This window comes from Molothrus aeneus, chromosome 5 (genome assembly GCF_037042795.1).
Source record: "Molothrus aeneus isolate 106 chromosome 5, BPBGC_Maene_1.0, whole genome shotgun sequence".
NCBI lineage: Eukaryota > Metazoa > Chordata > Aves > Passeriformes > Icteridae > Molothrus > Molothrus aeneus.
The window spans coordinates 53,169,206-53,194,844 of NC_089650.1; the positions used below are offsets into that span (position 1 = coordinate 53,169,206).

At 34.8% G+C, this 25,639-nt stretch overlaps 1 protein-coding gene across 4 annotated transcripts in view; it reads right to left on the reverse strand.

Moving 5' to 3' along the window:
• Positions 1–5,964: 5,964 nt before the first annotated feature.
• The window catches only part of TAFA5 (TAFA chemokine like family member 5), a 466,113-nt gene continuing 446,438 nt past the window's right edge, over positions 5,965–25,639 (reverse strand). For all 4 annotated transcript variants that reach the window (XM_066550769.1, XM_066550768.1, XM_066550770.1 and 1 more), the window contains one exon: positions 5,965–7,980. In XM_066550769.1, the coding sequence (XP_066406866.1) occupies positions 7,825–7,980 (156 nt within the window). In that variant the 3' untranslated portion in view covers positions 5,965–7,824. The remainder of the gene's footprint in view (positions 7,981–25,639) is intronic.

Genomic DNA, 25,639 nt, shown 5'->3' on the forward strand with positions numbered 1-25,639 from the left:
ATGATTAGCTGGAAAACTCTTTCAATACTAAACATTAATATATGAAAACCCATGCTGGTTTATTTTTTTCTGTATTTGAAAATGAAACTAAACATGGTCCTTCCTTATTGAACTTAAGAAGCATGAGTCTACAGAGTAAGAAAATTTTTAAAAAACATATGAGGGAGCAGATGGCTCAGGTATTTCTGTAGCTTTCATCTTTCCTCAAAATTTTAATAATAAAAGTGGGTTGGATCTGTAAAGGTCTCATTCCAACAACTGTCCAATTCTGTGGCTTTAATATGAGCCACAGAATTAATATCTGAGAAGGTAATATATTGTTTAATTCTAAGCTGACCATAAGCTCCAATAACTCCAAGAGTTCCAGCTGATGGAACTGGAGGTCCTTGTCATCCAGTTAAAGACTCAGGCTTTAAGGCAAATTGTATCATATTTTGGAAATCCTTACTTTCTTACAGTTGCTTTTACAAGAATATGTGTGCAAAAATCCACAAGAACACATGTGCAAAAATCCAGAATGCATCTGCAAATATGACATTCAGATACCCAGATTTCCTCGTTGACCTGACACAGAAGATGCAATAATTTGTAACAAGGCTTTAAACAACATAAAAGAAAAGAAAATGTTCACTGAAAAAAAAAGATTTGTAGGTGAGATACTGGTCTTGCCCTCAGGAGACCAGTACTCATTTCCTGATTCAGTAAGAGATTCATTTTATAATACTGAGCAGATCTGTGTCTCCATTTTCCACTTTCAGAGCAAAGATAATGCTGTTTAACACTCTCTGACCACAACATCCCAAACAAAACCTGCTTTGAGTTTTTGAAGCTTTCTAATGATTTAATATTCACAGAGTTGTCTGTACAGTCTCTCTTAGGAAGATGTTGAAGGGAAGGAATAAATCAGCATTTCCTTTCACACCAAAAATTTCCTTCTCCTGTGATCATCTAACCTGACTGGTTTTCTTACCATCCAGATGGTCTCAGTCTTGGCCTTGTATTTTCCTGGTAACCCATAGTCAAACTCCAAGGACGTTACCACTTTGGGGAGTCCTTCAGCTTATAGATTGTTTCGTTTATTCTTGCTACTACCAAGAATATCATATTCTCTGTGGCTGTAAATTCTAGCTTAAAGGAAAGTCAGGGATGTAGGCAAGTGTGTGTAGCTACATCCTTAGAAACAGTTTGGAGCTGAACAAAAACCCACCAGAAAGCAACAGAATAGGTTTGATAGGAAGATGTGGACAAAACACTATCTGGTGCTCAGCAGACAGTCTACCTCTGCCCAACACCCTCCCATAACTCATAACAGCTCTCGTTAATTACTTATTGCAATTTGTACCAGAATAATATTCCATCTGAGGCTATGACCAGAAAAAACCCAAAATATCAGTAAGTGACATCTTTAAGTACAGAAATAATGTTTAAAAAATACTGCTTCTAAAAAAATGTTTTTATTTTATTTAAGCAACAGTGCAAAAAGACCATTTCTACACTAAATTATCCCAGCTGGATGTCTAATGTGTTCTAGTTTTGAAAAAGTGATGCTCAACTGACACTATAAATTTCACACAAATGTTCCAGTTATTTACCAAATGATTAAAATCAAATATATTATTGTCATATTACAGATTTTTTTTTCTGGAATCTTAAAAATGCTGCTTCAGACATGCCCTTTACTACTATTCATCAATCCAGAAAATGTTTTATTCCCATATGGCAATGGTGGAAAGTTTTATGAGTCAGCAGTGCCCTGGCAGCCAGGAGGGCCAAGCATGACCTGGGTTGCATCATGCAAATCATCACCAGCTGGGCCAGGGAGGGGATTGTCCTGCTCTGCTCTGCAGTGGGGCAGCCTTGCCCCAAGTCATAAGGGCAGTTTGCAGTGCCACAGTGCAAGAAAGACATTAAACTATTAGAGAGTGTCCAAAGGAGTGTGAGAAAGATGGTGAAGGGCCTTGAGGAGAAGCCCTGTGAGGAGTGGCTGAGGTCAGTTGGTCTATCCAGCCTGGAGGAGACTGAGGGGGGACCTCACTGCAGTTCCTCACAACTTCCTCATGAGGGGAAGAGGAGGGACAGACCCTGATCTCTTCTCTGTGGTGACCAGTGACAGGACCTGAGACAGAGGCCTGAAGGTGTGTCAGGGGAGGTTTAGGTTGGATATTGAAAAACAGTGGGTAGTTGGGCCCTGGAACAGCTTTCCCAGGGAAGGAGTCACAGCACCAGCCTGGCAGAGGTCAAGAAACATTTGGACAATGCTCTCAGGCACAGGGTGAAATTCTTGGGAATGGTGCTGTGCAGGACAGGGAGTTGGACCCAATGGTCCTTTTGGGTCCTTTCCGATTCAGCTTATTCTGTGCTTCTACGATAATTTTTCTCATAAAAATGTTCTGAAAATGTATTCACTTTAATAATTTAACAATAGTACTGATAATGTAATGTTTTAAGTGCCTATTTCAAAAGCAGTTTAGATTTTTTTATACTGCAGATTTTTATTATGGAATTTTCTGAGGTGGGGAGATTAATTTTTTCCACTCAAGCTTTTTTAAATTCATAAATGAATTTATATTGATAGAAAAAATTTCATTGCAGTCAAACTCACAATGTCAAATAATTAGTGTTGAATTGCTTTCTTTCTTCAGTTGGATAAGATCTCCAAAACTAACAAAGCAAGTTTGAATGTCGTTCTTTTCTTCTGTCTCAGATATCTGGCTTTGGGTGAGAAGACTTTCCTTTGGGAAGTACCTGTCTTTTTCATTTGAGTTTAGAGCTTCTGTAAGGGGACAAGGACTCCTTTGTCAATGTTTTAAGTCAGAAATGAGAGCCAGAAATTGCAAGTCCATAGAAGTGAGTGCCATTTTAAGTACTCTGTCTCTGAGATACTCCTTCCCTTAATTTAGGACACATGGGGCGATCTATTATCTAAATATCAATAATCTAAACAAATCAATGATCTAAATAAATAAAAAAAATATATAATGGGACTTTTTAATATTTTTGTATTTCAAATGTCTTGAGGAATCAACCTTCTGTTGCCTGATCCAAATCAAATACAGGGAAATGTGAGTTCTTCCATTAAATTCCAAAGCATAACCATCAAGCTACTGTTTTCAGGTGGCACACAACCTCTCTTTCGTGAACTGACTATTAGCCTTGATACACCATTGATGTATTTTACTCAGAAACATAGCAGACATGATTTTCTCTTCCCAGAATGCTAGTAAGTACTAAGTACTTAGCACTTCCCAGTACTAAGAAAAGCCATCAAGTTCTTCTCAACAATTTCCTTCTTTATTCACTCTTTTGAAATGTCAACATGGAAAGAAATTTAAATTCTGAGGATGTATCATTATATGCATTTTAAGAAAAAACACAAGTACCAAAGTGGTAAAAAATGCATTATTTGTAGGAGAGGCTTTTCTTGTCATGCTCTTGTCATCTGTTAATGTCTGAATTGAAGTAATTCTTAAATCTTAATATTACTGTAAGCCAATACTATACTGACAAGTACTGCATTCTCTAAGTGTGTGCACCTGCTTCAAATGGACATCTCATTGACTGGACATGCAGAATCAACTCTTCCTGTAGGTTTATGTGACAAGCAATAGAGGTGAGTATAGAAGCACCTGTGTTTTACAGTAGCTGCAAAGGATGGGCAGGGTAACACTTTTATATCTCCAACAAATTGTACTGAAAATCTGTAAAGCTGATCAGAGAATTACATCTCAAATAATGTCAGTGGCAAGAACTGATGCTATTGAGAATTCCAGTTTGAACATTTTTCTAAATAAATCGGTTAGCTACACATCCGTGTGAATGGGGGTGTGGGGAGGTGGGTGGTCATTTTTCTGCTAAAGGCACCCTGAACTTTTCTTCCTGGATCTTTTTCTCTAATTTATTTAAGTTTCCATAAAGCTACATGTTTCATTGGTCTCCGCAGCATTAGAAAGTCTAAACTTCAAACAGAATATTTAAAAAAAAATTCTAGAACCAACCAAGCTAATTAAAGTCTCAAATACTCTCTCTTTAGGTAGCAAAACAAAACAAAACAAGACAAATAAATAGTGTTAAAAATCAGGCTGCCCTGCCCTAAGTAAAGAATAAATATTTTTTTTATTGTGGAAGTGCTGACACACTTCATTATTTGTTAACCTGATCCTTCCTAACTCAGTGGGGCACAAAAGTGTAATCAATGAAGCACAGATGTGTAATTAGAAGATGAAGTGTGGGGCAGACAAATCTACTATTACATGCTGGAGGCTGCTGAGAAGCCATCACAACTGCTCACTAGTGTCAGAAAAAGTGTGTTGAGGTGCCTGATCAGCAAGGTGAAGGGAGAATTTTATTTTTCCTTTCCCCCAGCATCAGGGTGCATTTGTATTGTCAGAATAACTGAATAAAGGTAGTTTCCAAAAGAAAGAACCCTCAGAATTCTTCATACTGATCTCAAAGGATAAAGGTGCTTTACTCTGAGCTCAGGTGTATCTTCCACTCACACTTGAGGTAGAGTGCAAGTCCTGTGCACTGACAAAGGCTTCCAGTGTCAGGGCTTTTCCATAAAAGCTGGAAATTAATCTGAAGGATTCACATGTTTTAGCTGAAAATGCTACTGCATGATAATCTGCTACTTCTGTTCCTTTCAGAAAAACGAAAATATGCAATGGCACATCTGTAGCTATCTATATCTGTATCTATATCTATCTATATCTGTAATCTATATCTATATATGTAATCTATATCTATATATCTATAGGTGTCTCTCAGAAAAAATTTTCTCCCTTTATGTCAATTTGTTGCAACATGAAGCGAAGACATACCTGCTTCTTTTTAAACCATGTTTCAGATAAAACAGTATTTTGGTCAAATGGTCTATGGATTTATTATTTCTCTTTGAAAAGTAATCTCTTTGTCAATATGGACACATTAGCTGTCCATCTGTGCCAGAAATACCCAAGCAAATTCTATTGTGTTTTGCAACATTCCAGAACCCACTGAAATGGAAGTAGATCAAAAATAAAGACTTCAAATTTATTAGGGCTGATCAGAAAATGAAAATCTGCTATGGAAAAATTACTGAAGTTTGCAATTTACTCAGTAACTGTACAAAATTGAGAAATTTCAATTTTTCGATAAAGAAATGCATGTGAAGATATATATATATATATATGTATATTAATAAAAGACATGGTCAAACTTGTACTCTAGATGTTCTAATTGAAGCTATTGGATGCTTGAGGGTTTAGGCTCTATCTATAATTCTCATTTATTGTGGCTAGAAAATGCTTTCTTAAAAAGAAAAAAAACCTCTTGAATTTTATATGCTCCCACTAACTTTTTCAGTCTGAATTAATAGATGTGTTTTGACAAAATTTATTTCATCACAAATTCCAAGCTGTTCTTTCTCCAATGTTCTCAAATTTTAGTGATTTAGATAAAACTGAATGTAAATCTAGATAGCATTCATTTCAAGATCTAATCCATATAAACCAGTGTTGACCAGAGTGAAAATAAAAGCAGAATACAATCTCTTTAACAAGCTGTGGTCATAATAGGCTTAATCGCATCAGAAGGTTAAACTTAGAATTCTGCTTCTTGATTTCTAGAGTTCCTGCATTCTAGAAACTGAAACTTAATTATAGGCCCTGGCCACACACTCATACAGTTAAGACAGATGAGACTAATAATAGTTTTTTTTGCTTGATAGCCTGCTAATGAGATTGCATGTGCCATCATGATTTTCCCACTGCCTCTTCTCTGAGGGAGAGGATACTTGATTTGTTTTATTTGTATTATATCCCACTTTTAAAAAAGAGATTAAATCAATTTAATTTTAATAAAATAATATTGCTGAATGGAAATGTATTTTATTACTCTGTATCATTTGATTGGTATTGATTTAAGAGGTAAAAATAGATACAATTCAAATATTATATGATTTCAAAAAAAAGAAATCAGAAATCAAAATTCAATTCTCACATATGAGATTTTAATCAAGTAAACATACAGTGCCATATCATATACAATTACCAAGAAAGTTTTATTGCCAGCAAAATATAGAAAGAACACAGAGTCATGAACCTGTAACACACAATCATTCAAATATGAGCACAGCAAGCCTGAAATAATGCACAGATTTCATAGGGTCAAATGTAGACAGTCTGTTTCCAGTGTTCCAAGGGATTCCAGTTTTTCTTTCAACATAGCAGCACGTGTGGCTCATTATTTTTTAAATGGAGCTCTTGTCAAGCACTTAAAATAAATAGATTCATCCAACTCTTTCTCTTGACAGTCACTCTCTCAGAGGATGAGCTTATATTCTTTAATTCCTTGCTTTATTTAACTGTTTCAGTGCCATATGATAACTAAGAGAAAAAATAACTTGAATTTTGAAAATTATGGAATCTGGTGCATAGTCTAATACTTTCAATGGTATTTAAAACTAGGTCTCCCACTGCAATGCCTAACCATGCTAGACATTCTCTCACTTTATAAAGTATGAAAATCTTGTATATTTTGTTGAATACAAATAGTTATTAAAGACTATTTTAAATATATAAGCTCTTTTGTATGTGATTGAGAAAAATCAGATGTATGTAAAATCTGCTTATGTGCTGTTTTTTATCCAGTTGTTCTGTAAAAAACATATTGTTAAACTCAAGAACATAAAAAGTTATACCAGGCCCAAAGGTTCAGAATTTAGGATATGTTCCTATAATAAGGTGTTTGGAATGAGGGAAGCCTTGGTAAGATGTTTGATAATATTCATGGCTATGGTCAAGATTTTGATCAACACACAAAAGAGAAGCCTTACACAGCATAGGGAATTTGTTTGCACAAGTCAAGGACAGCTTACATGCAGGATTGAGGTAGTTATCAATGAAAGCTGGTGTCTTAACTTCAGGATGAAAGAAACAATAGTAAAAGCTTAGCATTCAAGTTCAGTGTCATTTATGATTCTGCAAGGTTATTCTGACGCACCGTTTACAGATGCAGTGCTGCACCATTTGGATGTAGGCATGAAAGGACATGTAGTCCACACAGTGAGGAATGACTCTGAGACAATGCATATTGCAAGCAGGATAATTCTGGTAATGAAGGAAAATAAAAATAAAACAACCACTAAAACAGATTTGTAAAGAGAGATTATATAGGGAATTTCTTTCTTTTTATGATCAGTGTCTCAATTTTCTACTCTAAATATTTTGACCATCCTGTATGAAAAGACATTACCTTTGACTTCACCCATTACAGTAGAGAAACAAAAAAACAACTTTTGTTTTGGCAGTTGCAGATAAAAATACTTTCCAGAGGAAATGCCTCTTATGGTCACAATTGAAATTTTTGCTACACACACTTATTTCCATGAGTTACAGTATGCTTGCACACCCTCATTTGATGATGGTTTCAGGATATCCAGGAAACGTTTTCAACTATCCAGGAAACATTTTGATGATCTACAGAATATAGCAACTTCTGTATCTTCTGTAAGGAATGTCTTGGTTCAACCCTAATCAGCCACCTGCTCATTTCCCTCTGGTGCATTTCTCCACTGGGAGAGAGTTACAAGAGTAAAAGTAACTCCAGCCAGCAACTCCAACCATTACCCGATCAGGATTTTAAAACCGGAAAGACGGAGGAAAAACAGTATACTACATAATGAAACCAAACAAATTCATTTGGGATCTGAACAAGGTACATTTCCAGTTTAAATGTATTGAGCTTCTTATCATCTATATATACACTGAATCTTTCCTTTGGGGGCAAAAAAAAAAGTATGAGCAAGACCAGTGTGGGAGAAAAAGCATCAATAAATACAAATTCTTCCTACTTTAAACTGTTAGGAATATGTAACAAATACATGTTTCTCAAATATGAACACAAATAGAGGAATCTTGTAGTTCTGTGGCTCTTGAAAGAAGGAAATGAAGAAGGAAGAACAGCTCCTGAAGCTGCATATTCCAGATTAATATCAAGTTGCTCCTAGTGAAAAGAAGAAAAATAATGTAAGATTCAAATAATGGAAGTTATGCAGCACCTTTTATATTTTAACAATTCTTCATAAGTAGTTCACCAGTGAAATTAAGTCAGTTTGGTTTCAGCAGTGGTGACAAAGGTTTCAACTTTAATTTCATAGTCATAAAAAAAAAAAAGTAAACCAAAAATCTTAGGATTTAGTGTTTTTAAACTAAATATTAGATGGGCCTCTGGTCTCATCTCTGAAACTACATGTTCTTAGTTGTTCTTAATGAAGACAGGATGACAAGGGGTGGAGGAAATATAACTTTTAAGAGGTGATTTTTTTTTGTCACCTAAAGACAGAGTGATAGAATAGTCTTGCAAACATTAGTATGTTAAAAACACCTTTGCAATACACAATTTATCTTAATGAAACTGCAACAGTTACAAAAGTTCATGAAATCTTCATTACTTGAGATGACTCTTCCCCATCAAAGTGTTCCTGTGGGTTTCCAGCACATGGTGTACATAATTTCATGTCAGTCCAGCATTTACAGCTGAAGCTGTGGTCAAACACATGACATCTAACCAATATATGCCTCTTCAATGTCTGTATTAGGTGTACTTCCTATTATAATTAACAGGGTTAATTAATAACATATCAGTATCACTCATAGCGTGCTCTTGCAGTGTTTACTATTGACATTATAATTTAACTGTTAAGAGGTCAAGATCCTGAAGATAATATATACTTGCTAAAAAAATATGTAGCTTTGCTATTCAATAAATCCTGTATTAATATATATATATAAACTATTACCATTATGATTTCCTGTATCTTCCATTTACAATTATTGTTATTTGTAGGAATTCAGATAATAGCTGTTTTTCAGGGGAAAAAAGGTCTTAAATTGTCCATAATTTACATTAAACTCTGTTTATTTTTAACTGTTGTTTATTTTGAATTTATACTTATAGCAGGACCAAAAGTTTCAACTTGAATGGTGTCTCAGAAAGCAAATAATATTTCACAAGAAGTAAACATACAAAAAGGAGAAGACATTGGATAAATACAAAATTTACTTATAAAGAGAGTGAGTAGCCTTGTTTAACTAAGTCACTTTAGGACTATAGGTAATACCTAACGGGAGTGCTTGCTAGTTTTCTCATTCCACTTTGGAAATTTGAATTATTCTGCATCCTGTCCAGTGACAGAGTTCCCCTGGCAGCCAACTGAGGTGACCATGGCATGGCAGCCTGAAGTGAATATTCCATTTCAAAGCTGAAAGCTATGAACAGCTACAAGTTGCTCTAACGTTTCACTTCAAAAAAAGTTGGTGTCCTTTTCTCATAACAGTGTTCCAATTTTCTTTTTTTTTTTTTTTAATCTAGGCGGAAGAAAGGTACTTCAGTAAACACATGGGAACTGTTTCATCACAGAGATTTAAATGCATGCTAATTAAATCAAAATTCAATCTAATAATTCTTCAAAGTGAAACTGTACAGAAAATGTTTTTCTTCCTTGGAATTTCCTGCATTAAATACATGATGAATTAATTTTTAATTTCATCTCTAATTTTGTGGAAATCATATTTCTTTGACTTAGGAGCCTCATTCTTTTCTGGGTCCTCTATCATGAATAACACTGTTATATTTTTATTCTGTGTTGTGCATATTTTGCAATACCTTTTCATGTCAAGCCTGGAAAGCCCTCCCATTTTTTTTCAAGTATTGATATTTAATGTATTTTGCTTCAGATATCTGAAGAGAAATTTTCTTTTTTTCACTCAATTTAAATTCTCAGTAAGAGAATATTTATCTTCCCGAATGTATTTCACTGGAGATACTTTTCTTTGGTAATATCCCTGGCTGCAGCTTTTTAAATAGAAACACACCCTAAATTTTGGAAATATTATGGAAGGAATTTTGCTTGAATAAGCCAAAGACTTGTTGACAATGATTTAGCATTTTCTTTAAAAAAAAGAGAGAGGCCAGAGCCATAATTAGCAGGCAATAGACTGCAGTGTAAAATCAGCAGATAATTATTATTAGTTATTTACTTCCACACTTTCCAGGTGGCTTTAGTCAGCAAAAACAATTTGTTAGTAACAAGCTTATGCATTTTCATAACTCTGTATAATACAACAAACTACATATCTTCATGGAAAATTTTGAAATAAGGAAATTCCAGACCATTCCAATTTTATATGCTTATTGTTTTGAAAAAAAATTTCCTAAGTAGATGGCCAGCTATCTGCAAACAAACTACAGAATGTTTTGCAAGAGTAACATTTTTCCCCCCCAAAAATAATAAAATTGGTATCAGAAAAGCACATGTTTAAAGTGGTACATATGTTACAAAATATTTTTTATTGTCTTTGTCTATAAATATGCAAGCACTTAGGTAATAGGAAAGACAAACAACAAAGAAATAACCATTATAAAAATTATAATTTTGTCTATTTGGGTTCAAAATTGTGAAGTCTGGAATTTCTGGTAGAAACTGTACACACACAGTGCATTGTAAAAACTCTATCAGTTAGAAGGTCCTTTAAACTGGGAGGAAAACTGAGATACAAGAATATCTTTTGAAAGGGCAGAATCTCACTCCCTGTATTGAAACAAAAAAAAAACAAAACAAAAAAAAAACCAAAAAAAAAAAAAATTAGACCTTAGAAAGGTAATGGAAGAGAGTACAGAGAAGATACAGGGAAGTCATAGTCATAGTCATAGTCATAGTAGAGGATATACTGAATCATTGTAGAGGAAATGCTTATAGTACATGTCTTTAACCACCAGTTCTTGGGATATTTTCTTTTCACTACTATTTTAAATTACCTCTCTTCAGGCTAAGAAAATTAGTAAACTGAATATAAAGTTTTCCACTGAAGTGACTTTATGCAAATGATTCATTAATGCAGTCTCCAGGATGTTGTCAGCCCAATCTGTTTCTATCTCAGCATTAACTTCATAACATATGTTTGCATCTATTTTATGATACTGGTACCACTTCTATCATGTGAACCAGGAATTGGCCCCAAAACTTCTGAGTAGTAGCAGCTTGCTGTACAATAGAGGAAGCTGTTGTGCAGATCCCTTAAAAATTATTTAAAACATTCCCAATACGTCATTTAAATAGATTGCTCCTTTAAAGAATTATAAAATAAGTAGATAAATTGGTTCTATTCATTACACATGCTGGTGAGTTTTCTACTTTGTTTCCTTACTATTTCAGATTTGATATGCTGTTACTGAGACTAATGCAACCTTACAGGGCTTAAAGAAACTTATACACCAGGAATCAATAATAAAGGGTATCTCTGCTTTGGTTTGTACACCTTTATTTATTTAAAACAATAAAAATATCTTTTTCTTAGTAACAGAGACTATACTTACTAGTACCTATTGGATATTTTTTAAATAACCAAGAGCTACAAAAAGTGAATAACTGTTCTAAATAATATACAAATGAAAATATTTTTCTGATTGCAGTCTTTAAAAAAAATCCTTCTTTAACTGACAAAAACAGATATTTGTACATAAATAGCCAACAGCAAGCTGATATGGTGTCTCCTGTGCTCTCAATAAGAATGAAAATTATAACCCCAGAAAGCTTTCTTTTTTTGGAACTATTAAAATTTTGATAGCTGCCTTTACACTTCAGTTTGAAACACTGTCTGAATGATTTCAAATGAATTTTTTGAGAGTAGCAGGTTGCAAGAGCTCAGAAATTTTAAACTGTTACCAGTATAAAAGGCATTAACATCCCACTGAGCAGGGACTGAAATACTGGGTGACTTCTTAAGCTGTCTCATGAGTTTTTGAGTGAAGAGTTATTTTTCTACTGCAAGAAAGAAGACCAAGGGCCGGGCCAGTTTTGCCACAGAAATGACCTAGTGGATGTACAAAGCTCGTGGTTTCCACAGCACAGCCAGGGGGAGAAGGATGAAGAAAGAAGAGAACTGACAGCTTCAGAAGGGAGGGTCTTCTCCCTCTGCAGAAGCTGTTGTCCCAGCTTCTCCTCTTGGAGCTGGCAGCAAAGGGAGCCCAGCTTTTCACAGCTTTGATACAGCAGGAAATGAAACGGTGCAATAACTGCTGTCTGTGTCCAGCAAAAAGCTGGCTTGGAAACCAGTACAATCAGAAGCTGATCAGCCTTCTTCCTAAGTTATCATTTGTAACAATTGCACTTCAGCTACGCTCCCACTTTGTTCATTTTTGCCCTGATCTCATGAATCATACACTTTGATTTGCACAGTGATGCAGCTTTGTTATATAATTAGCCTATAACAAGTGGTCATGGTGAGATATGGATCTGAAACTGCTGGACTGAAATGGATATTTTATCTTTATCACCAATTTCTTGCATGATTCATAAAACTCTCTATATAAAGTTGGCAGGAAATAGTGGCCCGTGGGCAGTAATTTATTATAGATACTCAGATAGTCTACAGTCATTTCTTTTTAATTTGATGAGCATATCTACCTGCAGATATGGCAGAGTCCTGAGACTGAAAAGCAGTAGGATTTCAGGTACTAACTCTCTGTTCCTCCATATTTCCTAAATCCCTAATCAACACATGTGTATTTTGAAATATCTAATTTCTCTATGCAATGCACAGGCTTTCCCATTCACATATTTGACTTCTACTCAAATAAAAAGGAGGTTCTAATTTACAGTTCCTAAAAAAGTGTCAGCTCAAGAATAAGTGTGGGAAAATTTCCATTTCTAACCTCATTGCAGGATCACCGTGCAAAGTAATAAGAGGTTGCCTCATCTTAATTTCTTTCAAGCTACAAATTTGCATCCGGATACTTTAATATTCAATATTTGGGGCTATAATGTCATCCTGGATTTTTCTCATTGACCTGTCTGTGGTGGATTTCATCCTTTTTCCCTACAAGTTTTCAATATTGCTATTGTTGCTATGACTGATACTATTTTTTCACTGATAAAATACAAAAGCAAAACAGATATGCTCCAAGTTTAAATGAAATAGTCACCAGGGACATCACTATAAGGGGCATAACTAGACCCTTGGGAGCACAGCAGAAGATTCTGCTTCTGAAGTTATAGCTGTGGAAAAGAAAATAACAATCTATATAACAGTGAAATCCAAGAGTAAGAGAAGAAAGCAGAATGAAATGAGGTAAAGAGACTCATTAAAGGTATTCTTTAAGGAACAAATTAAAGACTATATCAGAGATCAGAAAACAAAAGAAAGTTACTGTTACTCTGCTTTATCAACACTTAAAGCATAAATGCATTTTTATTCCCTAAATGAGAATATTTAGAGTAGATCCTTGCATGAGCAGGAGCTCACAGGGTTACTTCATAAAGGTGGTTTTTTCTCCTAGGTTTGAGTTTCAAAGAAAAATTCCTATAGGAAATAGCACAATCTCTTTCTGACATAATTACTTAGTCATAAAAGACTATTGAAAAATAAATATTGGCTAAGCATTTAAATTTAGAATTGTATTTTTAAATATAAATATAAACTCTGGGTTTAACCAACTATATATTGTGTATTAATGTACAGCTGTGATTTTAATCTTTAAGTGCAGCCCTTCTAGTGCTCTTCAGGAGTTTGCACATATGAGAAAGAATGAGTTCATTTGAGAGATTTAACAAAGGAGTTATTTGAAAACCTTTCTAGAACTTCTTCCTCCTCTGTTTATGGTATTCCTCCTTATGCATCATTAACTCTAGGATGATTCTGCTTTATATAAGATAATATTAATTCAAATTGTTTTCATAAAAAGACATCTTCAATCACATTCCCTCCTTGTGTTTCATCTGGGGTTTTTTGTCTTTTTTTTGTATTATGTGATTTACATGTGTTTTCTCCTCTGAAGCAGCTTTAGTGTGGTTGAAAATAATATATGAGGGTAAGTGTAAGGGGCTTGTCTGTGCCATTAAGGTTATCTGGTCAAAGGAGCCATAAACAAGAGCACACAGAGACAAACCTGACCATACTGACAGCAGGGGTTCTGATACAAACAATTGTGGTTAATCACCCAAATCACTAAGGGCATATGGATGGTGAGAATGTTCCTCTATTCAGTTGGAAGGATAAGGAAGGAGAGGAAGACAACACACAGACATAAAACCTGAGCAGTTAATGTTTACAAAGAGAACAGGAAACATACCTGGTCATTAGCACTAAATGATGTGCTCTCAGGAATCTGTAGGCAAATCAGAACACTGGTTTTTGGTACACAAGAGGAGGTCAGTGGGACTATGGCAGCTGGTGAGGCAATGTGCAGGGCCATACTTTTCACATCTCAACATGGCATGTATGCGGTTCAGCAGAATTTCTTTATTAAGCTTACTGAAGGAAATACTACACCCTTTAAATCAGTGCAGTTTTTAGTTGAAAGACCTGTATGTTGTTAACATGTATTTGTAAGTGATGCTGCAATACTTACCAATAAGTGTTTATTAATAGGCTCCTATTAAGATATAAAAGAGTCTTAACATTGTACCTGAAGCTAATAATGTAATTTTAGCCTTCTCTTTTGTCTCTCAAATAAAGATTAAAAGAACACAGTATGATAAATTGTTTGCATATGTCGAACTATTTTTTTAATCTCTATTTTGCTATGAAAATATAAAATTATAGACCTTTTGTGGATAAAAGATTGTTAAACAGCACCAGTCTTGATATTCAGTCTGTAGTGACATATAAGTCAATGAGCCTGTTATTGTAGGGCTTTTGAACCAAGGAGCCAAACACATGTCCAGACTCTGATTTGATTCCAAATCAAACTGTTCATTTTCTTTTCAAATTTGATTTTCACAATATGAAAATGAAAGGAACATAATATAAAGGCAAAAATATTTCTAGATATTTAAATGCATTCAGTACAAAAATAGGTTCATGATTCTATTTTCAGTGACAAGTTAAGATTGTGTCTTTCTTCTTATACTTAATTAAGTATCTGTCAAATTTCCTTTTGAAATTGTGGAAATCCACTGGATAAATAATTTTTGTGCAACTTTAACCTTAGAGCAAAGACCACCTGTGTATTGTTTTTGAATGGCTCAGATTTGTGTAGAAACTAAATGTTCATTTTATGAAATAAGGGAGTATTTAGTTAGAAAGCTGATACTTTTCCCTTAGGTGCAATCTAGGAAAAAACTTATTTCCAAAATTGCATTAACTATAAAAAATGTGCATGGTTTGGTGTCTCATGTAGACCATACAAAGAGCATCTCAAGGAACCTGCAAATGTAAGGATATAATGCAAATGCCTATCAGCAAGACAATAGAACATTCTCTCGTGTTAGGACCAGAATGTCTGTGACCTGCTGAAAGACTTCAGGAGTAGAAAAAGGAGTTAAGATGTTTCTAAGTCACATTTCACCTTTCTGAATCCCTCATCTTGTCATTCATAAAAGTTGCCCAGAATAATTTTGTTTGGCAGAGCAGTTTAATTCCTTTTTTCTTTTTAGCGATTCCTCCATTAAGGAAAAAAAGTATATATATAAATATTAGAAGTTATAAATCAGAGTAAATGATGCTCACTAGGTGGATCTAGACTATCAGAAAACAAATTTCTTAATCCTTCCAGCATTTGTCAGCTCCTCCCACTCATCAAAACAGAAGGTGGGTGTTCTGAAACTTTCATGATCTTCAGAGACTTCAACAAAGCATAAATAGTGTATGTTGCACAAAGGGAGTCACAGCAGAGAAGCAGGACTTTTTCCAACAACTGTTTGACTCAGGGCATGGATTCATAAGCTAATGCCAACTAAAGACATGCACTGTTTGGTGTGGAATCACATTTTTTAATCAGCATAAGGAAGAGGGAGCTGAGCCAGTGCAAAATAAACAACCCCAAAAACATTTCAGGGATAATGCAATCAATAAATCTCAGTCCGTGTCAGGAGTCTGATTAGCATATCCCAGATGTAGTGCAAAGGACATACAGGGCACCAATAAAAAGGTCAGAATACAGCACACAGCAGTAATTGTGTGCTGCTTATAAAGAACACCTACAGGGCTGTGTACTGCCCTCAGTGAAAGATTGAGAGAACTGAATGTAGGCATTTTTAATTTAAGAAAATCTAAAGTACAACCTCTTTTTCCTTTTTTCCTTAGAAAATAAAATTAGCAATTTACAGAGCTACTTAACAAAAACAAACAAACAAAACCAAAGGAATCGCCTCCCCCAATAAAATTCTAACTCCCAACAAGAGCTGATATCTGATCATCTATCTAAATATGTGTTCAGATCTTAGGTCTTCATCTCCAAATTATTATTTCTGTTGAGGTTTAACTCTAAATATTAAAATAGATGAGCCAATTAACTATGTAAGATTGGTGTTAACATCTGCTTTAGTTCTGTTATAGCACTGTTATTTTTAATAAATGATAAACAGTATAGTGTTCCTCAATCTAAGAATAATACAGTTTAGATTTATGTACCAGTTTAAAGATTACTCTGTCTTTACCACTAGTGGAACAAAATAAAAACTGCAGTTAAAGAGAAAAGGTATTGTGAGAGACTGATAATATAAGCATTCTCTGGCTGCAGGTCAGATGAAATTAGTTTACACACCTTCCTCTTGTTGAAAGGAAGTCATTCACTAAGAGTTTCTGGCTCTTAATATATCTGTAATTTTTAACATAAGAAGCCAGTATCAATCTTCCAAATAGAAAATTGAGACTATGAGAAGGAAGAGGTGTTTTTCTGCCTGCATTCAGCATAGCTGGTAGTCTCCCAGTCATTCGTGTCTATACCTGCTGCTCTAGAAGCATGCCAGCATAAACATAGTCTGCAAAGTCTCATCCCAAAATAACTGTGTAACGATCCCTGTGTTACTGTGTTCTTTTTCTAAACTAATTATAGAAGTCAGAAGAAACTGATAGGGACCTAAGGAAAAAAAATTACATCTTTCATTCTGTATAATATCTATGGATCAAAATCCAGCCTGTTCTACGGGAGAGACGTAGTTGAACCGTTGCAACAGACTAAATGAAATACCTGTGTGAGAGTTTTTCTGGTCTGAAACCAAATCTTACCTGAGTCTAATCCAACATGTCAGCTTAGTACCTATGCAAAGGAAAGAGCCATATTTATGGCACATATGTTAACTATAACCTGTGACTGTGGTCACAGGGGTTTTCAGGTGAAGGAAGAGACGAGAATGTTGACTCTATGTTTAGAAGGCTTGATTTATTATTTTATGATATATATATATATATATATTATTACTATACTAAAAAGAAAAAGAAGGACAGGGTTTTCTCAGAAACTAGCTAAGCTAAGAATAGAATAAGAAGAATGACAACAAAGGCAGCTCTCTCACACTCTGTCCGAGATAGCTCAGTCCTTGATTGGCCATTAATTATACACATCCAAGATGGGCCAATCACAGGTGGACCTGTTGCCTTCCACAGCAGCAGATAACCATTGTTTACATTCTGTCTCTGAGGTCTCTTAGCTTTTCAGAAGGAAAAATCCTAAAGAAAGGATTTTTAATGAAAAGATGTCTGCGACAATAACCTTCTTTCTTTTTATTGTGTTCTACTGTCAGAATCTCAAATTCCTCTCCTTTGGGACATTAGCTCTTTTGGTGCCCACTTTTCAGCCGGTAGCAGAGGTAACATGAAAAATTAGTCCCTAGTGAATTAACAGTGAATTTCTAACATTTGTATATCTAGGGCCTGATGTTTCAGTACTGACTTGTAGGTTCCTTGTAATTGCTGTAACTATTTATAATGAATTGATTAATGCAAGTAAAAACATAGTCAACAAAATATGTAGCATTTGTAAAGTATAGGTATTCAAATATACAACTAAATTCATGTCATTAACGTAGGTAAGTGATTTGACTCCTTCATAGTGATTCTTCCAGGCAGAGCACATTGAAGAACATCACAGAGTTTCTTGTGTAAAACAGAAGCAGCATGTTCACACATCCTAGCTGGCTGCAATTGCATGCTGAGAGTAGTATATGTGCTCACTGGTGAGGGAGGCTGGCTACAGCCCAACAGACATCTTCTTCTTCCCTGTTTAGATATAATGTACATATTTGTAAATCTGCCTACCATGATTCCTAAAACACTGCCTTTACTTAAGGAAAGCTTAATCCTGCTGAACATGCCACAAGAGAATAGGCTTGCATAAGCACAAAAACACACAAAAAAAACCAAAAAAAAGCTCCTTACTTTTCAGAGGAATTCTATTCCCTTATTAACCTCTCACAAGTAGAAAGAATTCATATTTGCTGTTTGCCTCAGGGAAAGAGGCCTGTAACTATGGTTGATATGGAGATATGGTTTCTACTGTAGCCTTACATGCAAGTAGATTTAGTAATTTCAACTCATAGCAGAAAGGAAACATTTTATGCTTTCCTCTCCATTCCACTCAGACTTTAGTAAATGGCAGTGATATTGTCCTTGTGTTTTATAGAAGGAGGTACAGTAGCTCATACACAGCCAGCTACAGCCATTTTTTTGTCCTATGATGACTCATATGTTAATATGAAGCTTTCAGACACAATCCAGGAGTTTCAGGAGACTAGCAGTCTTTTGAAGAAGCAGCTGGAAGCCAAGAGAGGGAGGCTAGGGCATACACCTGGCTAAAAAACAGAGTAGATGGAAGAGGGGATTCTGAACACTTTGAAGTTCATTTCTAGATCTGCAATTCATGTGCAATATGAACACAGCAACTGATCCTACATCCCTTTAAAAATTAACTTCCACCTTTGACAGCAGAGTAACATAGCATTCCAAAACTGCTGCATTTTCTTCCACCTTTCTACACACTGGGAAGGAAGATTTGGGGTAAGGATTGAACATGCACATCTCTATGCAGCCTATAACTGTCTTCAGACAGCAGTTGTATGCCTGTAAATGTATTAAAAAAAAATAAGTGAACTAGTTTTACTCTTAGTTTTACTCATAGTTTTACTCTTGTTTCTTGGGGGATCGCATTCCACATCTAAAGACAACATCTCTTTCTTTCTATTGTTCTGAGGATGACAGCATGCCCAACAAATGAATGATGTGGTCCCTTTTAGGAAGGTTCCAAGTCAATCAGAAGCACAAGGGGCATATGATTTGCCCTCTCCTGCCTTTACCAGAGTTTAATTCACAGGTATTGCATAAGAAAAATAAGTCGGATGAATGAGGCTGGAAATGTGGTTAAATTGTTTGACTTTCTGTCCTAAAATATTTCGTATCACACACATTTTATTTTATCTTTCAGGATGTCTTTCTTTTTACACTCACTACTTTGGCATTCTGAAGGGCAATGCTCATTTTAAAATATGTATTGACTTCATTTAAAATAAATGAATCTAAAATCCTCTGGGGCAAAACCACGTTTGGTGTAACTCAGCTAACTTCAGTGGAGTTACACCAAGGTTGAATCCAGGCCTACATCCTCTCATCATGAGCTTAGAGAAAAACAAAGAGACACCATTAAAAAGATAAGGTAATTTACATTCTCTCATTCATTGACTAGCTTTGTTTTATGGCCTTAATAAAACCTTATATTAGTGGGATTTCACACATTTATCTTTATGTTTGATATAGTTTTTGAGCACTGTGATAAAATCAACAGAAATTAATGTAATTGTTTCCAGCCATATTCAATAACTCTAATTACCAGCATTTCTAGTCCAACTGCATAATATGCTTAACTCTCCTATGTACTGAAGAAAATTTAACTACTGCTGACTCAGTGTTCTTCTATATTTGTATATAGATAACAATCAGAAGAGTAAATAAAGAAAAAAATGTATTTGCAAATTTCTGTTCATCATAGAGCTATCATTATTGCTGAGCTCCATAGAAATATATGAAAAATCCAATCAGGAATCTTTTTTCATGGTGCATTTACAATTAGAGAAAATTATATGAACCATTATATGAAGAGATGTGGCAACACAGTAATGCATTTTTAAATTGAAGAACATCTATGATATCCTAAAATAGCTAACTCTTTCTGGTATGATATAATCATGACTGTTTTTCTACACTTTTACATCCTTATTTTTGTGTTCCTCTTGGCTGAAAATTTCTTCAATAGTATCATGTGCTGAAAACAACACAAAGAAAAAGATTGAGACCTGATTATTTATCTGAATTTGATCAAGAGAAACAGGAAGGAATTATAACCTACTTGTATGCAGAAAAATTTTAAACACACATCCATTTAAATAATATTGTTGCTAAACTGTTAAAAGAAAAAAGAATTGGTATATCACTAATTTATGGATATTTTGGTTTATGCAGATATTTCTAGATGCTTTCATCTAGAAAATACACTATAAAACACAGGCACAGGATATGGAAGTTGCTGGCATTTTTTACCTTATCACAGCTGACTCATGTGACTCTAAACAGTATATCTACAATATTTTAAGTTACCAAGTAACTAATAAGGGTGGTATCTCTGTTACCTTAAGAGGACAGAGTGAGAAGAAAGACTGAAGAAAAAAGATCATAACATTCACTTGTATGATCAGCAGAGATGGAGGAAGTCACTACCCTACCATATGATAGATAAGCAATATACCAACTTCTTCCCACTGAAAATTCAATTATTTATATTTCAGAGACAGTCGTGATCTGGAAAATGCTTTTGCATTTTCTATGCAAATTAAAGTGTTTAAAGCTTGTTGTGGATATGGAATTATAATTAATTCTTCTCAAGGCTGCTAATACACTGATTCACTGAGTTTATTACACTGAGTTTATTACATGGGGCTCAACAAACCATGAGATTCAAATATATATGCATCACACTCTACCTACATTAAAATAATCATTGCCATTATATGATAAACACAAAGTGTAGATTTTTTTTCCAAAATCTCATCTCCTATGAGGAATGTTTTCTGTTCATTCTTGAACTTTCCAATATAAGTTTCCTATGCAGTATCAGAATACACCCTAATTCATTTTACTGCCTATATGTTCCAGCAGTGTATTTCAATGTGCATCCCTATGGTGTTCACTTTTACTTGTCCACAAACCCAGCTGAGGCATAACAAAACCACAAAAATCTTCAGATCTTGTATAACATACATATCTAGAAGCTCAACTATCCATGACTGTTTATTCTGAAGCAAATATAAGGGAGAAATTCCCAGTTAGTTTGACAAGCTCATCACATCCTTTTTTTTTTCTTGAATTGAAAAAAATAATTTCTCTGCAGAGTAGTGGCATAGCACCTCTACACTGCTCACATTGCTCTAGATCCCTGATCTTTGTACTGTTCCTTTTCAAAGTCATCAAATTTATCAAATTGCAGGACTGGTAAATAGTTAACAGTCCTGAGTGTGTCATTTTTAGAATGACATGCTAGGTCATGTTTATGTTCTCAGCTTGCTTTGTCTATTTTGGTTCTTCTCCTACTCTGGCCTGCTGCTATATTTTGTTTACTGGTGCTTGTGCCAAGCCTATTTTTTTCCTGTTCATGTGGAGACCATCACCTTTACAGTGACTGTGATGATTTCAGTAAAATCCAACATCTCAAGGAATCAGAACACTTGGTCTTCTGTAGAGTTGCAGTAAACATTCAAGTTTAATGATGTAATTAATATTTTTTTAATTAATTTATTTAAAGAACAATGACCAGATTCACTCAAGGAGATGCAAGGAGCCTCAGTAACTCTGAACATCAAAGCTTAATTTAGTTCTAAAACTGCAGAGTGATACAGTGCCCTAAGGAAGGTCAAACTACCTGGAAAACCAGGCTCCCTTTAGTAGAGCCAAGCTGCATATGTTTATTTTTTTTTTATGTTCAGCACTCTAAGGCTTCCTTTAAAATAATAAAATATTATTCCCTAATAAAAATATCCCCGATATTTATTTCCATAAAAATGTTTACTTCAGTAGGTATTTTTTTGAAAATCAATGCTTCAAAAAGTGCTTTAATATAATTTGAGCTTGGGTTTGGTTTTTATCTTTGTAGCTAGCTACGATTTTAGTACCAGCCTTTTGATCCTGGTCTTGATTTTTTTATCCCTTATTAGAGTTGCACATCCTCATCTGAGCTGTGTCAGACAGAAAACACAACTGTAGGTATCACACAAAGAGCACAGTCTCAGCTGCTGCTCTAACACCCTTCAGATTGCTGAATATATACAGTAATGGTCACTAACAATGACAGTGCACAACTTTACATAGATCAAATTGCATGCTGTAGAGCTAAGGAAAATAGTGATGTTTCACTTACCTTTTGGATTCTGCCCTTTTTAGTTGCAACCAAGATTAAAGATGAGGAGAGGAAAATAAAGTAGCAAAATTGCTCCATAAGGAAGTGTAAAAGTTATTGATGATTCTAATGAAAACAAATTTACTATAATACCTAGAAGCTAGTAAAACCAGGAGGAGGATTTCTTTTCTTTCGAGCAAAGTAATTATTAACAGTTCATTCATAGATTATATTGTCAGAGGTGTTATGTTTTTAATAAAAAGAGTTGAGCATTTTTGCCCAGATGTAGAATACAAGTGCTTTAAAGCAATACAAATACTTTCAATTTTATTATTTTTTCTCACTGAATTTGTTGGGGGCTTTTTTCCCAGTATTCAAACACTCTGATATTATTTGCCCTCCTTCAAGGAAAATGTTTTAAAGTACTACAGACCCAGCAGAGTTCTTTGTGCATCCGTCTTGGCATACTTCCCTGTGCTCTTCTAGCCTCAACCCTAAGGGCAGCCAAAGGCAAAAGTATTTTCAGCAAACTAAGAAACACTGTAAGCTTCAGGGATTTCTGGATGACAGATTTTAAACTGTAACCAAAGTAGAGGTGTGATTAAAAATAATGAGCTAAAGCCTCTCTCTAAATTGTAAAGGGAAGTGTACAAATTTATCATTCCTCAACATTATAACTGATGACTGAACAATTTCTAAGTTATTCACAAAAGTTAAAACCAGAATCCATCTATAGGCCATTTGAGCCATGTTCTTAACAAGCAGTAAAACTTTACATTAAATTTTGTCATCTTTTTTTTGCTGTCAGAATTCAGGTGTTTTGACAATGCCCTTGCTGTATATAAGGTGCTGATGTCAAATGTCTGTGCTTCTCTGGGCTCTTAAAGATTTTCATTCCTTAAAGTCTGCAGAAAGATCATTGTTTAGTCTGGAGAAAAAGAGGCTCATGGGGTACCTCATTGATCTTTCTCAACTATCTGAAAAACTTCTGCCTAGTCTCAAGTAAAAACACAAAAGGAAATGGCCTTAACTTGTGCCAGGAGAGGTTGATATTAGATATTAGATTTATTTTTTTTGTCCACTAAAAGTGTGGTTAGACATTAGAATAATTTGCCCAGGGAGTTGGTAGAGTGTTCAAGCGAGGTCTGGGCATGGCCCTTGGGTACATGGTTTAGTGGTGATTGTGGTGGTGCTGGGTTGATCATTGGCTAGATGATCTTGAAGGTCTCTTCCAATTTCAATGATTTGATGATTTTTTCATTCCTAAAGAGTGTATAATCACAACAATAAAAAGTTTCGTCTTCTATAGCTACCTCGGTCTAATTAGCAAAGCTACTTTTAGACAGGTTATGGAATTAAAATAAGGTAAAGTCGGGAAATTTATGGAAGCATTTGTGGAATTAGGAATTAATTCAGTGTAAAAAAATCTTTATAGTTACAAATTTGAAATATATTGTGCACAAAAACCCAAATCCATCTGAGCAATTGTATATATGCTGAAAATTCTGCCACACATCTTTAGAGTAAGTGTGGTAGAAGAACATGGTACATTCAAATCTATAATAAAGTTTCCTATTCCAGACAAAATAGCTGTCAGGTGTTAAAAAATCAGGAATCTTACGATGAATATAAAACAAATCCTGGTTGTATTTTAATCCAAGTTCTCTGTTTCCTGTCTTTGCACTAAAAAATTTAAACCTCTTCAGCAGGTCTTGCACCCAGGATTAGACATGAAGAGTTCTTGCTTTTCTTGGGTCAAAAGGTCCTGACTCACCAACTCACAAAATATTGTTCTATCCCAGCTCTACATCCAAAATAATTTGATTGGTTAAGATTAAGATGTCTTTCCAAACATTCCTCATTCAACCAAAGTGGATCTTTATTTTCTTATTTTTCTTTGTCACTTGTAGAGTGTAATAGCTTTCCTTTATCCAATCCCTACAAGCCTTTCCCATTGAAAAGTATCTTAGGAAGAAATTGAACTCACTTTAAACTCAAAGTCAACAACATATCTGTAGTGTTAGATCTAACTAACCAAAGAATTATTTCTGCTCCAGGTATAATGATACTAACAATTATATAACAATTATAATTCAAAATATGTGACTTTAAAAGGATAAATACTAACTGTACTCGGTGTATTGCTCATCTATTCTATGCCCATCTGTATAATTCAATTTCACTGCACAAGGCAGAAAGAGAATAAAAATATTATTATATATTATATTATATTATATTATATTATATTATATTATATTATATTATATTATATTAATTATGAATTCTCAAGTTTTTTGAGACTATGATCATAGTCTTGGTGATTTCCTTTTTACCTCTGGGAGTTCCTTAAGAACATTTTTATATTTTATATTTTGACACCTTACTCATACTTCAGTGGTCTGCAAGTCTACATAGATGTGAATTTGTTGTGTATGATGTGTTTCTCTTATGTTGGATACATGTTCTTTGTTGTGTTACCACACTGCTCCAATGATAAGAGGTGGTTGATCACTGATAGGTGGTTTATGGTTTGGAGCCTCCAAATTGTCCTGTGCCTGGTTTTTCAAGATCCTTAAATACAAGTATCACATCACCAAGTCTCCAGCAGCCTCTGCAGAAGGGTACAGACTGATTTACTATTTCTGTCATGTCTGCCAGACAGAGTGTCTAAAATGGAGCTACAGGTTTAACCTGGGGCAACTGAATCTCTTCTAAAGTTCCTATAACTTTTGTGAAAATCTGTAGTCTAATGAAACAGGTAATAAAAATACAGTCATTCCCCAATTGGCAAGAACCTATAGAACTCAATGCTTATTTGTCCAGAACCTGTTTGTGAGAGTATGGTCAATCCCACACCAAGGTCAGAATCAGCTCTAAGAGATGTTGCCATTTACTCTGTTATTAATATTAGGTTGCCAAAAGGAGATGAACATACAGCTGAGGAGTTTTGTGGGGATTTCTCTTTTTTTGTCTTCTGCTTCTGGAATTCCTGGTTATTCCTGAAGTGATTTATGTAACAATAAAATTTGCCTTGCATGTGTCAGAAAGATGACTTTGGTCCTGGCTTAGCACCCTGACAGCCTTGAAGGATTTGTTCATGCTGATCCTCTGGAATTACACCTGTTCCTCAAAATGATTCTGTCCTTCAGACCATGATTCCTTTTCATTTCATCAATTAAGCTGTCCAGTTCTCGCAGTTTCTCAGCTATTCTACCTACTTCACAGATTCCATTTTTATATGTAAGTCCTACATCAATCACTTTTTCATCAGCTGGTTAGTGGTGGATTCACTTCTCTTCCCCACCAAATTTTCCATTCTGTCTCCCAGAGTCAGGGGCAGAAGGAATTGCTTACAGCAGGACTTTCTTGGACTCTGATCCAAGACGGAAGGAAAAGTAAGAAGTTTCAAAGCCTTTTGATCACCTTTTCCTTTTCCTAGGGAAGAGCTGCAAGGTTGCGGAAAGAAAAAAGAGAAGGAGGAAATATCTTTGTACTAAAAGGACAA